This window comes from Heterocephalus glaber, unplaced genomic scaffold, assembly GCF_053883595.1.
Source record: "Heterocephalus glaber isolate CG9 unplaced genomic scaffold, H.glaber_assembly_v1.0 deba00001472, whole genome shotgun sequence".
Lineage (NCBI taxonomy): Eukaryota > Metazoa > Chordata > Mammalia > Rodentia > Bathyergidae > Heterocephalus > Heterocephalus glaber.
The window spans coordinates 46,683,658-46,696,786 of NW_028258315.1; the positions used below are offsets into that span (position 1 = coordinate 46,683,658).

General features: G+C 34.5%; 1 protein-coding gene and 1 long non-coding RNA gene across 4 annotated transcripts in view; both read right to left on the bottom strand.

Moving 5' to 3' along the window:
* LOC147826354 (uncharacterized) overlaps positions 1 to 5,434 on the bottom strand; it is a 45,133-nt gene extending 39,699 nt beyond the window's left edge. The window contains exon 1 of the long non-coding RNA XR_015439493.1: positions 2 to 5,434. This is a non-coding gene — a long non-coding RNA (uncharacterized LOC147826354). The remainder of the gene's footprint in view (position 1) is intronic.
* Positions 1 to 13,129, bottom strand: part of Suclg2 (succinate-CoA ligase GDP-forming subunit beta) — a 373,391-nt gene that overhangs the window by 197,754 nt on the left and 162,508 nt on the right. For all 3 annotated transcript variants that reach the window (XM_087182000.1, XM_087182001.1, XM_087181999.1), the window contains exons 8-9: positions 7,646 to 7,807; positions 5,441 to 5,583 (exon numbers count right to left, since the gene is read on the bottom strand). In XM_087182000.1, coding sequence (XP_087038126.1) covers positions 5,441 to 5,583; positions 7,646 to 7,807 — 305 coding nt within the window. The remainder of the gene's footprint in view (positions 1 to 5,440; positions 5,584 to 7,645; positions 7,808 to 13,129) is intronic.

Consider the following 13,129-nt stretch of genomic DNA (forward strand, 5'->3'; position numbering starts at 1 on the left):
CAAATTCACAGCAGCAGGGAAACCACTTAACAAGTGAAGAAAAAGAGGCCAAGGCTGACAGGTTTTGGATTCACTAGCTTATGTAGAGTGGTGGTCCTTAATAAGGGGCCATTCCTTCCTGATCTGATCACAACATACTGGATACATGTAGTGAAGCATCATAATGTACCCTATAAATATGATTATATGTATCAATTTAAAATGAAAACATGCTTTAAAATAAAAAAGGCTCTTCTGAGTGGAAGAGGAGACTAATGAATGTGCTACAAATTCATAAACATACAATCAATTTTATTCTTCTTAGACTAGACTATCAGATAGACTATCACAACAAAGAATGGCTGCCTGGACTTCTAATTTTTTCAACTCTATATGAAATTAAAATGTGTTTTCAAGCAGGTCTGTAAGATTAAGAATGTGAGGTAGTCATTTGAAAAATAATGCTCTTGTTGTATGAAGTGTTGATACTATATTTGAAAATAAACTCCTACAAGAACTCCATCACCCCAGAAAGTAAATGTTCATTTGCAGACAAGGTATTTCAGCAAATACATGCAGGATGCAGGAAAATGGGTTCTGCTTTGTTAAAATAAATTAAAACAGAGGTTGGACCTGAAAAACATCGGGTCACACAAAGCCAGTAAGGCCTCACTAGAGACCTAAACCTTGTCTAATTTCCTTAACTTGAGCTAAAGCCACCAAATAATTTATAGCTAAGAATTTCCATCAGGAGAGATCAAATAAGGGAACTGTATGACTGCCATCAATCAAATATTTTCTTTGCTGTATTCCAGCATTCATACTTGAAAAACTTTCTCTTTACATTCCTTTAGTGGAGCCCCAGATTCTGGTCTGTAGCTGCCTCGTTCATGAATTGCTGTTTGTCCAAATAAACTTTAAATTGTGAAGATACTTTGGTTTGTCTTGAAATAGCTCCATGGTTCTGATATAAATATGAATTCAGATAAAAAGATATTCTGGTTTGTATTTAAAAATACTCTAATTGTACAATAATTTAAAAAGGAGATATAAGAATCCGAAAATACATTAAAACAAAGTATTATTTGCATAAACCTCATACTGTAAACATGGTGTGTGATTTCACTTATCTGGTCTCAAATTCTAAAGACTCTGAAGCATATACCATAGAGCTATAAGGGCTAACCTCTTCTCCAATTTAAACCAAATGATATTCTGTGGTGCTTTCAAACTTGAACTTAATTCCTTCTTTATTAAATTGTATTTTTGGCTGTCTATTTAGGGAATTATTTCAAGAGACTGAGTCATTTCAACTTTCCATCAATTTCAGAACAATACATGTAGTAACACTGAACATCAGTGAACCTGTTCCAGACACCTGCCATTTCTGTGGTGTACATTTAATCTAAATCTAAGTTTTAGAAATGATAAAGAATTAAGTACTCAATATTTTAGACTTATGCTATTATAAAATGTTTCTAAGCAGAAGAAATCAAGAATTGCTGTATGTGAAGTGATAAATATGTTAATTACCTTGATTGTAGTAGTCATTTCATAACATTCATATTATCACCAAACATGCTTAATATTCATTAAATGTCAATTATACTCAATGAAAAAGTGCAAAAAATATTAAACATTCAATAAAATATACCATAAACTGTAGTTTTCACTATGCAAAAAAAATGTTTGCTGAGCTAACAATGCTTTGGGATATTATTTTCATATCTTTTATTTACCAATGACTCAATAGAATTTTAAAGAGTATATCCAAATGACAAATGAATATATGAATACATGAAATATGCTCAACCTCATTAGTTATGAAGGAAAGGCAGTAAAACACAATGAGACACTGCCACACATTTACTGGGATGACTAAGATTAAACAGTGACCCACACAAGAAGTGAAGTGAAAAGCAGGAAGCACAAATGAGAAAACAGTGTAAGATTCCAATTATATTAAGTTAAAAACAGATGAAAACAAATCTATGTTATTAGAAATTAGGTCAGTGATTGCCTTTGGGAAGAAAGAATAGTGGAAGGATGTGCCAATATCTAGGATGCTGGTCTTGTTTCATTTATTGAACTAATTGAAAGTTACATGGGTATGTTCACTACATGATGCTGTTCTGTATATGTCTTACATGGAAAAGGTTCTTAAACTTTAAAAATGATACTGCCATATAAAATTATTGTCCCTTTAAATGGGAAACCTGTGTATAAGTGATTCAATTCATTAACTAAACAAGCCACTGAGGAGAATACAATTATTACCACTTTGTAAACGAGAGGAAAGCAAGGCACATACAAGTTAAATAATATGCCCAGGGTACTACAGCCCTAAGTGGTAAGGACAGGCTCCTGAGCCTCACTGAGAATCCTTTCATCCTTACAATAATTCAGTGGTTAGGTAGCATATTTCTTTATGGGTATCTAACAGGCTCTAAAAACATGACTCTAAGTTGTATGTAAACCAGGAAGTCCAGTCAAATCCAGCAGGGTACCTTCCTTAACACCACTCATTTACTATTGCTTTTCAAAATCAGGCCTCCAAGAGGCAACAGATTTGCTTTGACTTTAGCTAACAGGGTAGAGGGTATTGGTGGGATGCATGCCAATTGCTTCCCTTTTTTATTAATGTGCACAAAATGTTTTACATAGTCCTGATATTTTTGTACTAATTTTTTACATCTCTGGAATTCTATGCTCAAAATTAAAAATGCAAGCCCAAGCATTATTTAAAAAAACAAAAACCCAAGGATAAGAGTCTATGTAGTGTTTTTCCTTTAAGTGTGTTCAAATTCCTAACAGACTACTAAAAACCATACTTATTTCTTGTTTTATGCCATTTTTACTCCCTATGAGTTTAAGAATGTTAGTGTTTATAGAATTCTGTAAATCAAAATGAAGTAGATCAGATCTGTTCTACCATCAGCAGAACAAACTTTATTACCTTTCTCTCATATCAAGGCCAGCTGGAAAATAAGAGAGTTACAAAATATTTCATGATATACTTCATGTGAGTCCAGTTTAGTAAGTGAGCTATCTTGCAAAGACCCTCATTTTAGTGTGGTAGATGAACTGTTTTATATATTATACACAAGTAAGAAAGAAGTTCATTGTAAAGATGTTTTGGTTAGATTCAAATGAAAATCAGCATTTGGGCTTCATAGGCATTCAAAAGAAATACAAATTTCAGCTTTTTGATTGACATGAGTGGAAATATGTATCAGTATGAAATATTATTCTTGAATGATGCTGTATTTCTTACTTGATCAACAGAATTATGTTCTATACATGACAAACAAATGGTTGTTAGTATCAGTTGATTTAAGTTTACCACTAACAGGCCTTTTGTAATTTTGAGTTTCAGTGTATTCAACTAATTCTTATCTTTAACCAGAAAATCAATACCTTTTACATAATTAGCTTTGGGCTCTTGGGAAACTCGACCTCTGGGCAGGTAGACAGGGTTCAACTTTATATAATTACTGCCAGAACTACAAGCAGATTCCATGCAAAACCAAATCAACTCATCTAAACTATTTTTTAGACTGTGTGCTTTGAATTGTGTGAAACAATGCCAGAATTGAAAATACCCGTTACATTTTCATGGTTTTTAACTGGCTATGAAATTTCAAGATCTGGAAAATGTACTGTGAGATGAGCTATGCATTCATTTTCCTGATATAGCAAGAAAAAATAACTCCCACATACCTTTATCTACCCAAATGACAGCCAATCTCAAAAAAGTTTAAATACTCTAAGCACTGGAAAATATTCCATAACGTAAGGCCAAAAGTTCTGAAGTGGATGTTTAAAAAACAATAACAAAAATGGCTCTGCAAGTGATTTTTCACCCCACTGCAGCCTGTACTTTTACGGAATTAAAATTCAAGATCAACCACTAAGAAAAGATATTTCAAAGAAAACCCTATGCCTGTCATGGCAGACTTACTCCCTTGGTGACGCTCTATTATTGTCACTGAATTTCAGCAGATGCTCAAAGTTAAGTATTTTATTGGAGTCACCTGTCCTGTGGGCAGTTTGTAGTTCAAGCAGCCAGAGAAGTTGTGTGTCATGTCCATGATATTTACAGATTTCAATTAGTTTGGGAATCTCTAGGAGGAAAATGATTCTTCCCTTAGAGAGAAGTAGGAAGAAAGGATAAATGAATTAATAAATGATGTGGGAGCAACTGATAATGGTTCTACCTAACAGATGAAATGTGCTTATGTAAAGAAAAAATCTTCTGCATATACATTTTTTCATGGCTGAAGATAAGAAGCCAATAATGCATTATCATTTATTGTGTAAATCAGAATAAAAGAGCGTAAACATAAGGTAAGTCACATTTAGATAACAAAAACTCATAAGAAAACAGACAGGGAGGCATACTACCAACATAGAACAAAATTTTATGCATGTGAAACAAAATAGACTATTGTCAGTAAATTCACTAGTGGACAGCTTCCACATTAAGTTCAGACTATATTTCGGGGGGTGGCAACTCTGGTATAATATTCATTCATGTTTTTCTGGACGATGGTTCAGATTTCCCATGTCTTCAAATATTTTAGTAACCAAGAAAAATTTTTATACACTGTAACATTGACTCTCAGAGTTTAGTATCAAATTCCTTTGGCACATATCTACCTCACAAGTATGTCAAAAAAAATTAAATGCAAACCATGTACAACAACTTTTTGAAAAACTGTAGATTTTCTATGTAATAAGCATCCATTTAAACCTTGTTATCACAGACAACTGAGCAAATGGAATTGAAACAAAGCAAACTGGTATTTAACTTGGTCACTAAACTAACTGATCAAATATTTCCTGAATGCCTATAATGTACTTACCATGAGTATGGTGGCTACATTTTAATTAAGAAAAAAAGATGTCTATGAAGCAACAATGGAAAATATCAAACTGTACAGTTATTTACTACTTAGTGCATATGTTACAAACTGCAATGACCAAAGATGAAAATTAAAAGGCATACAGAAGCAGGTGAAGCCATTATTTCATTCATATATTATATACAGTAACAGATGATCCTAAAATCTAAAATTTTCCAGTTTTATAGTAATACCTTTAGCATTGTTATGGGAAGAATGTGAGGCTGAGTCCTCTCTAACTCAAGTAAACATAGGACTGTAAAGTACTCAAGTTACATTTCTTGCCAACCAATGCTTCATTGTTTGACAAATTTTTTTCCACCTCCCAAGACTTTGTAAGCACAGCTTCTGAAATGAGAACTTGGTGGTTGTTTAAAAGCCTTTCAACTAAGACAAGGGTTATATCACCACGTACTACAAGTGCAGATGGCAGGATTTCTACCTAGGGCTGCGAAACACCATGTGTCAGTTTATTTATTCTCAGCAGTAGGACACAGGCAGCTCTAAATGGTGAGAAATCAGAACACAGCCAATCTCCCTACAAAAAGAGACTTTACCTTAGGATCAGATGTGAGCAACTTGAATGCTTGATATACTTGAGATTCCCTTACACCGCCTCCCAGATCCAAGAAGTTGGCTGGCTTCCCACCATTTAGGAAAATGATGTCACAAGTAGCCATGGCCAGTCCTGCACCATTAACTATGAAATGCAAACAGCACACAAGACAAGGTAAACTTAGCAGCAGCAAGGGGTACATAAACATTTTCCCTCTCCAGTATCACCAAGAGAGAGCCTTATTATTCCCAGGCCAATTTCTACCCTGATTGGAATTCAGTTCAACCAGGTAAGTGCATATATTTTTATGATAAAGCATCAAGGAAATGTGCATACAAAGAATAAGCAACAAAAAAATGGAAAGGAGAAAGATGTAGGGATGTTAAATCAATCTAGGAAACAAAAAGAAAAGAAGAGTTAAGGAACTAAACAATTTGGACTAGCAGTACAGAGCAAGTTTTAGGTGCTGGAAAGCCTAAGTTTAAGAGAATTTGAAATGGAAGGAAAAGGCTATGAGAAGTTGCTAGGACTTTAAGAGACATCAGCAAAAAGTAGAATTTTAAAATGTTTTTGCTTGCTGAAAATATGCACCTTTGAATGTGGCATCCCTCTGGGATTGAACCACAGACCTTCAGTAGGTCTCCATACTATTTTGTACTTAGTGCAACTCTGTACATTTATAAGATGTTATCCAGATAAACTCAGAAAACAAATGAACCAATGATAGCACCAAAGTCAATATCCCTACCCTTTCTTCCTCTTTAATGTAAGAAATGTTTATTAGCAGCCCAATTATGAAAACTAGAACCAAAAAATACCAACATCTTTACAGTTTTTCTTAAATCAAATATGGAGGTTTAAAATTGAAATTCTCGTTTTCTAGAGCTAATATTTATCGATCACTTGTACTCCTTTTGCTTAATTATACAGAATTACTTTCCTCGGCTTGGAAGACCAAAAAACTCTCCTTAACACAGAAGAAATTCTCTAGGTTGCATTTCTCAGACAAGTCTATGAGCTGTGAGTAAATTAATTATGTCTAGACCAAGTAAAATAAAAAAGGCTTACATAAGATCTTAAAGAAATGTGAAACATGTTAATCATAATTTCTGAAAATGCTTCTTGGTCAAATCATGTATAGTCTGACAGAGGCTACAAAGAATCTGAATTTAATTTGTTCTAAACACATCATTATATTTTTTCCCTTCCTAATGCCTACAAATATTGAGACTGCATTAGCATATCTGGATCAGAATGATGTGTGAGATCTGGTACATTACAGTTATTGCTCCAATACAAAGCAAGAGCTTTTGGCATCATTTGTAATTGGATGTTATTTTCTATTGTATTGAACAGCAAACTATTGGATGAGGTCTCTTCTGTTCTGAATAAATGATACTATTGGCTTAATGCATAACAAATCTTTTTCATTTTAATTCCATTAAGATGAAGACCTTAGTTTCCAGTGAATGAATTAGTTCTAGCAGAAATACAGTCTTATGCAATTAAGTTGGAAGCATATAAATCTCAGCACTATAAGCTGTGGACAATAACTGAAATTGTATTGCCTCTACAGACTCATTCTTGGCTGAATAAGCCATTTTCACAAACTTAGATGAGTATGATGGAATCAACTGTTTTATTAATAAACCGGTGTAATGAATGAAGTATTTTTTCATTTGCACTATAAAATCTGAAATGTTAGTAAAATGATTAAAGTTTATTCCCCTTCTTCATCTGAAAAAGCAATTTTGTTTTAAACTCAAATTTCACAATAGTTCCTATCACATTAACACTGACTTGCATGGTAAAGATTCTGAGATTTACTAAGCAAAGTTTAACTGAGATGTGTTAAATGAGTGGTTGTCAATTGGGGTAATTCTATGTATCACAGACATTTGGAGACTTGTTTTATTTTCAAAACTGGTGGCTGTTAGTATCATCCAGAGGCCAGGAATACTACTAAATATAATGGCTGGGACAGCCTCCTACAGCAAAGGATTATCCCAGCTAACATCTCAATAATACCAGAGTAGAGAAACTGCTTTCAACCAGTGACCACTGATAAAAATGAACTTTGAGAAGAAACTAGACTATTTTCTAAAACTATTCAGCTACAACACTCTGTTTACTTGCTACTCTTAAACAGCATTTCAGTAATCACGTTGATAAATTCTATAAAAACTCTTTTAATATAAATGCTTACCAAAGCAGGCAATGTTCCCATCTAGTCCTATGTATTTTAGATCATATCTGGCAGCTTCATTTTCAATGGGTTCATTCTCTGATTTGTCATCCATAGCAAATATCTCCTTTTGTCGGAATTCAGCATTGTCATCAAAGTTTATCTTGGCATCAAAGCAGACAACTAAATAAACAAACAAACAAACAAAAAGGAACATAGCTGAATATCTCTTTTAATTAAGTTCTGCAGTATGGCAGGCACAAGGGAAAGGCCAGATATTTCAATTCTCATGGTATAGGGAGGAGAAACTGTTGTGGTTTTCTTGACCTTTGAACTTCAGAGTTAGAGAGACAAATATAACATGGCTCCTATTCTCAAGAGCATAGTTACTTATACCTTTTGGCTTGTGTTCACAATAATAGCATCAGAAGTTGTCATTACCCACAATAAAAGCTGCAGATTGGCATAATTACATATAGCTTTGATTGGCTATTGTTACCATATTCCTTATTTTTAGTATTTAACTACTGACTATTGCTTTTCCTTTCTATGTAAAAGAGGCATTAACACCAATCCTTTTATCCTCTTCTGTCCTTCTGAAGTCCCAACGTGAAATTTTATCAGCATCCTCATAATATTTTAAGAAAATAGAATGTTGTGCCAGAATCCATGTTTTTTTTTTAAATCCTTAACTCTGCAACATTTCTTATTTAAAATATTTTTAAAATAAAGCTTTAATATACTTAAAGTGTACAACATGTTTTGATATACATATTTTGGAAGCAATACTATAGTGAGGCAAATCAACATTTTTACCTGCTTCTCAGTTTCTTTTCTTGTCCTTTTTCTTTTTCTCTTTCTCATCCTCCCTCCCTTCCTCCATTCCTCTCTCCCTCCCTTGAGCATTTGAAATCTATCCTTTCAGCAATCTTCAATATGCATTACTAATTCTGTAACCTTGTTAAAAACAAACAAACAAACAAACTAGCTTATCCATGGGCTTTGGTTTTTTATTTCAAAACAATGAAAATAAATCCCTAGTCTACTAATTTACATGATTAGGAATTTGCTAAAATTATAGCCATTTCTTCAATTTGTACAGATCTATCTTATGATTTCTTTGATTCAAGTTATAAAACACTAAGAGACCAAGACTACTTGGTTAGATGCTAAGGTACCAGGCACCTAGAGCTATGGTGCCCACCCATGCTGCTAGTGAGACTCATAACATTTACTGGTGGGGCCCCAGATCCAGCAAAACACATCCCACAAAAGGGATTTAAAGGAGCTCTTCTACAAGGACTGAGGAAATGACAGCAAGGGGGAGACTGGTTATGCTCATATACGGATTCCAGCCCATCTTATGGTCTCCCTTAAAATAGAAACTGGTGCTCCGTGATGCCATGCCATGGTGATATTCCTTTATTTAACTTGAGATATTAATAGGCAGGTATTTTTGACCAAGATTTGTAAGGTTTTCCTGTTGACAAACATCAAACTGGAAAACAATCACCTTGGATTAACAGCTCACTGAAAAGTAATGGCCATAATCTGCTAATTCTACTTGCTTCCTAAAAAAAGAAAACATTGCTGCATTCCTGTCTAGGTAGAGCATTCTCTAAACTTTTCCCTAAGAAAGGACTCAAATATTTTGCTATAAATCTGCATAGAACACTTACATATTAACATTTAAGAAGACTTGCCATAAATAGAAATCCAGACCACAAATTACTTTTAAACACTCACTGACTGACAAGAATCTTATTTGTAAACTAATCTTAGCTTGAGTCCTTAGTCTTGCCACAAAATGCCCAACCACTCTACCCACACACTGTGAATACATGGAGTGAATAAGTAATTACTTTCCAGAATAATGAAATCATAATGATGGAATCCTACAATTATCAAAGGAACTGACCAATGTTCTCTGCTTGCTACGATGGCATTTTCTCAGCAGTTAATGACCGGTATAATAATCAATAGAAAGGCAACTTCATTTTTGGCTTCCCACTAGGTTTATAAATACATTCTAATTAATTTATTAGTAATTTTAGCTCTCCATTACTCACTGGCAAGAGCACTTGTAACTGACACCTTCAAAATGAATGGGCAAAGGCTATCAAATTGACTTTCTAAGTGAAGAGTTTCAAATAAAAGAATTCTTGGTCAAGATCAATAAACCAGTAAATCAAAATAGTTCCATGTTAATCTTTGCCCCTCACAAAGACTACAGTTACAAGCTGCTTGAGAGAGAGGGTAATTAATGGATATGTATGCAAAGTTCAGAAAGCAGTCTCTACTAAATGCTTGCAAAGCCCAGTTTTCAAAAGATGCTTTCATGCCATAAGATGTATATGCCAAAAAACAGAAATGAGTTTGTTATTTGGTGACACCTTGACAGAACCCGACAATTAACACAAGAGTAGGAAGAGGGTGACTGTGGGAAAAAGGGATGTGTATCTATGATGGTTCCTTGCTAACTCTTCTCTCTCTATAGAGAAAACTGAAAAACACAGATCAATGTATGTAACTCTTACGAGCTTTGGGAAGACAAAAATATTGCATAAAAGTGAAGTTAAGGAAGGAGACCTATGAGTTAAGAAAAGTGGTCTAAAAACCAAACTACTACCTTCAAGGCCCCAATTTTTAGAGTAGGGAAGAAGAAAAAGCACTTTTAAAGGCACTAGGGATTTTCTTAGATGCATATTTATTATAGTTGCTTAATATTTTAGTCTGATATTGCAATTTATAATAAAAATATTTATTTTGGCTTTCATCTTTAACTCTTCAGATAGAGATCCTAAAACTTTACATGTCCTGAGCATTAAGAGTACTAGATAAATCTTTTGCTCTAATATTTTGATTTCAGTTGTGATTTCTGACAAAGAACTCTTAATCCCTTATAATTTCCGCAGAGATAAGAGAATGTTTTATTCTGATGAGGTGACTCTTGGTGGGCTCCTGAATGAGGGCTGATCACCTGACAGAAAGTTATGGTTAGAAGCTTAGAACCCCTGTCCTCTAGGAAGTGGAGAGGGTACTAAGAATGAATTAACAAGGGCCGGGGATTTAGCTCAGTGGTTCCACCACCTGCCTTGCAAGTGCAAGGACTCGAGTTCAATCCCTGGTACCAAAAGAAAATAATGAATGAGTTAACAATGGATCATTTCTATGTTGACAAAGTCTTCATCAGAATCCCTGAACAACAGTATTCAAACAAGTTCCAGGATACTGAACACATGAAGGCACTGGAAGGCTGGCTTGCCTGGAGAAGGCATAGAATTCCCCTGTCCCTTCTCATATACCTGATTTGGCCATTCATTTCTATACTTTATTTTTTAAAATAAATTTTAATTTATCCCATTCCTCCCCTCAAGGCACCCCCCCCATGTACAAAAGCTTTGTTTCTATTTTTTCCTTCTATTTTCACTTTTTTTTCTTATGTCTCCCTTCCTTTCTCCCTTCCTCCTCCCTTGTTCCCCTTCTCATTTAAACACTTTCTTCCCATTTCTCAACATCCATTTTCATTTCAATCCTTATTTCCACATTCAGTTTTTCACACCTGAGAAACAATGCAGTATTTAAATATGTATTTCACTTAGGACTATGGTCTCAAGGTCCATCCATTTAGCTATAAATGTCTGAAGCTCATCTTTCTTTATGGCAGAGTAGTACTCTATTATATTAAAAAAACCAAAACCACATTTTCTCTATCCACTCATCAGTTGATGGGCATTTGGGCTGTTTCCAAGATTTAGCTATTACAAACTGTGCTACTATAAACATGGGTGTGCATACATCCTGTGGTATGATGCTTTTAATTCTTTTGGGAAGATACCAAGAAGAAGTATAGCTGGGTCAAATGGAACCTCTAGTTTTAGTTTTTTTTGAGAGATCTCCACACTGATTTTCCCAGTGGTTATACCAGTCTACACTCTCACCAACAGTGGAGAAGGGTTCCTTTTACCCCACAGCCGCTCCAGCATTTGTTATTGGTTGATTTCTTGATAGCAGTCATTCTTCCTGGAGTGAGATGGAATCTCAGCATTGTTTTAATTTGCATTTCACGAATGACCAGTGATGCTGAACATTTTTTCATATATTTATTTGCTGTTTCTAATTCTTCATCTGAGAAGTGTCTTTTCATTTCAGATGCCCATTTTTAGATTGGGTCTTTAAATTTGGGGGGGGGGTTCTGATTTTTTTGAGTTCTTTGTATATTCTAGATAATAGTCTTTTATCTGATGAATAGCTGGTAAAAAATTTTTCCCATGCTGTGAGTTGTCTGTTCACTTTGTTGATGGTTTCTCTTGCTGTGCAAAAGCTTTTTAATAAGATGAGGTCCCAATTGTTGATTCTTTGTAGTATTTCCAGTGTGGTCTAGGTTTTGTTCATGAAGTCTTTGGCTACTCCTATGTCCTCAAGTGTTCTACCCATTCTCTCTTCAAGGAGATTTAGTGTTTCTGTTTTAATAGTTAGATCTTGAACCCATTTTGATTTTAGGTTAGAGTGTAGTGAAAGATATGGGTCTAATTTTAATTTTGGGCATGTGGAAAGCCAGTTTTTCCAGCACCATTTATTAAGGAAGCTATCTTTCTTCCAGTGAAGGTGTTTGGCTCCTTTGTCAAAGATAAGGTGGTTGAGTATGTCTGCAGTTGTTTCTGTATCCTCTAGTCTGTTCTATTGATCTTCCAGTCTATTTGCCAGTACCATGCTGTTTTTATCATAGTAGCTTTGTAGTATAATTTAAAGTCAGAGATTGTGATATCCCCTGCCTTGCCTTTGTGGCCCAGAATTGCCTTTGCTATTCTAGGGTCTCTTCTGGTTCCAAACGAACTTTAGGATTTTTTTTTCTAATTCTGTGACATATACTGTTGGAATTATGATTGGGATTGGACTGAATCTGTATAACAATTTTGGAAGTATGGCCATTTTCACTATATTGGTTCTTCCTATCCAAGAAAAAGAGGATATCTTTTCATTGTCTGATCTCTTCTTCAATCTCCTTTTTCAGTGTACTGTAGTTTTCAATTTAGAGGTCTTTTACCTCCTTTGTTAGATTGATTCCTAGGTCTGCCTGCCTTTCTTTCTTTCTTTCTTTCTTTCTTTCTTTCTTTCTTTCTTTCTTTTTCTTTTTTTGGATGCTACTATGAAAGGTGTTTCTCTAATTTCTCTCTCCGGGAGTCTGTTATTTGTGTACAGGAAGGCTATTGATTTTTTCAGTGTTGACTTTGTATCCAGCTACACCACTGAATTTGGTTATCAAATCTAGAAGTCTTCTCATGGAGACTTTCGAGTCTTCTATGTAGTGTATCATGTCATCAGTAAATAATGGTAATTTAACTTCTTCCTTTCCTATCCTTATTCGTTTTATTTCTTTCTCTTGTCTAATTGCTCTGGTGTTTCCAGAACTATATTGAACAAGAGTGGTGACAGTGTACAACCTTGTCTTGTTCCTGATTTTAGAGTGAAAGCTTTCATTTCTATCCTTTAAATGAGCTTTTA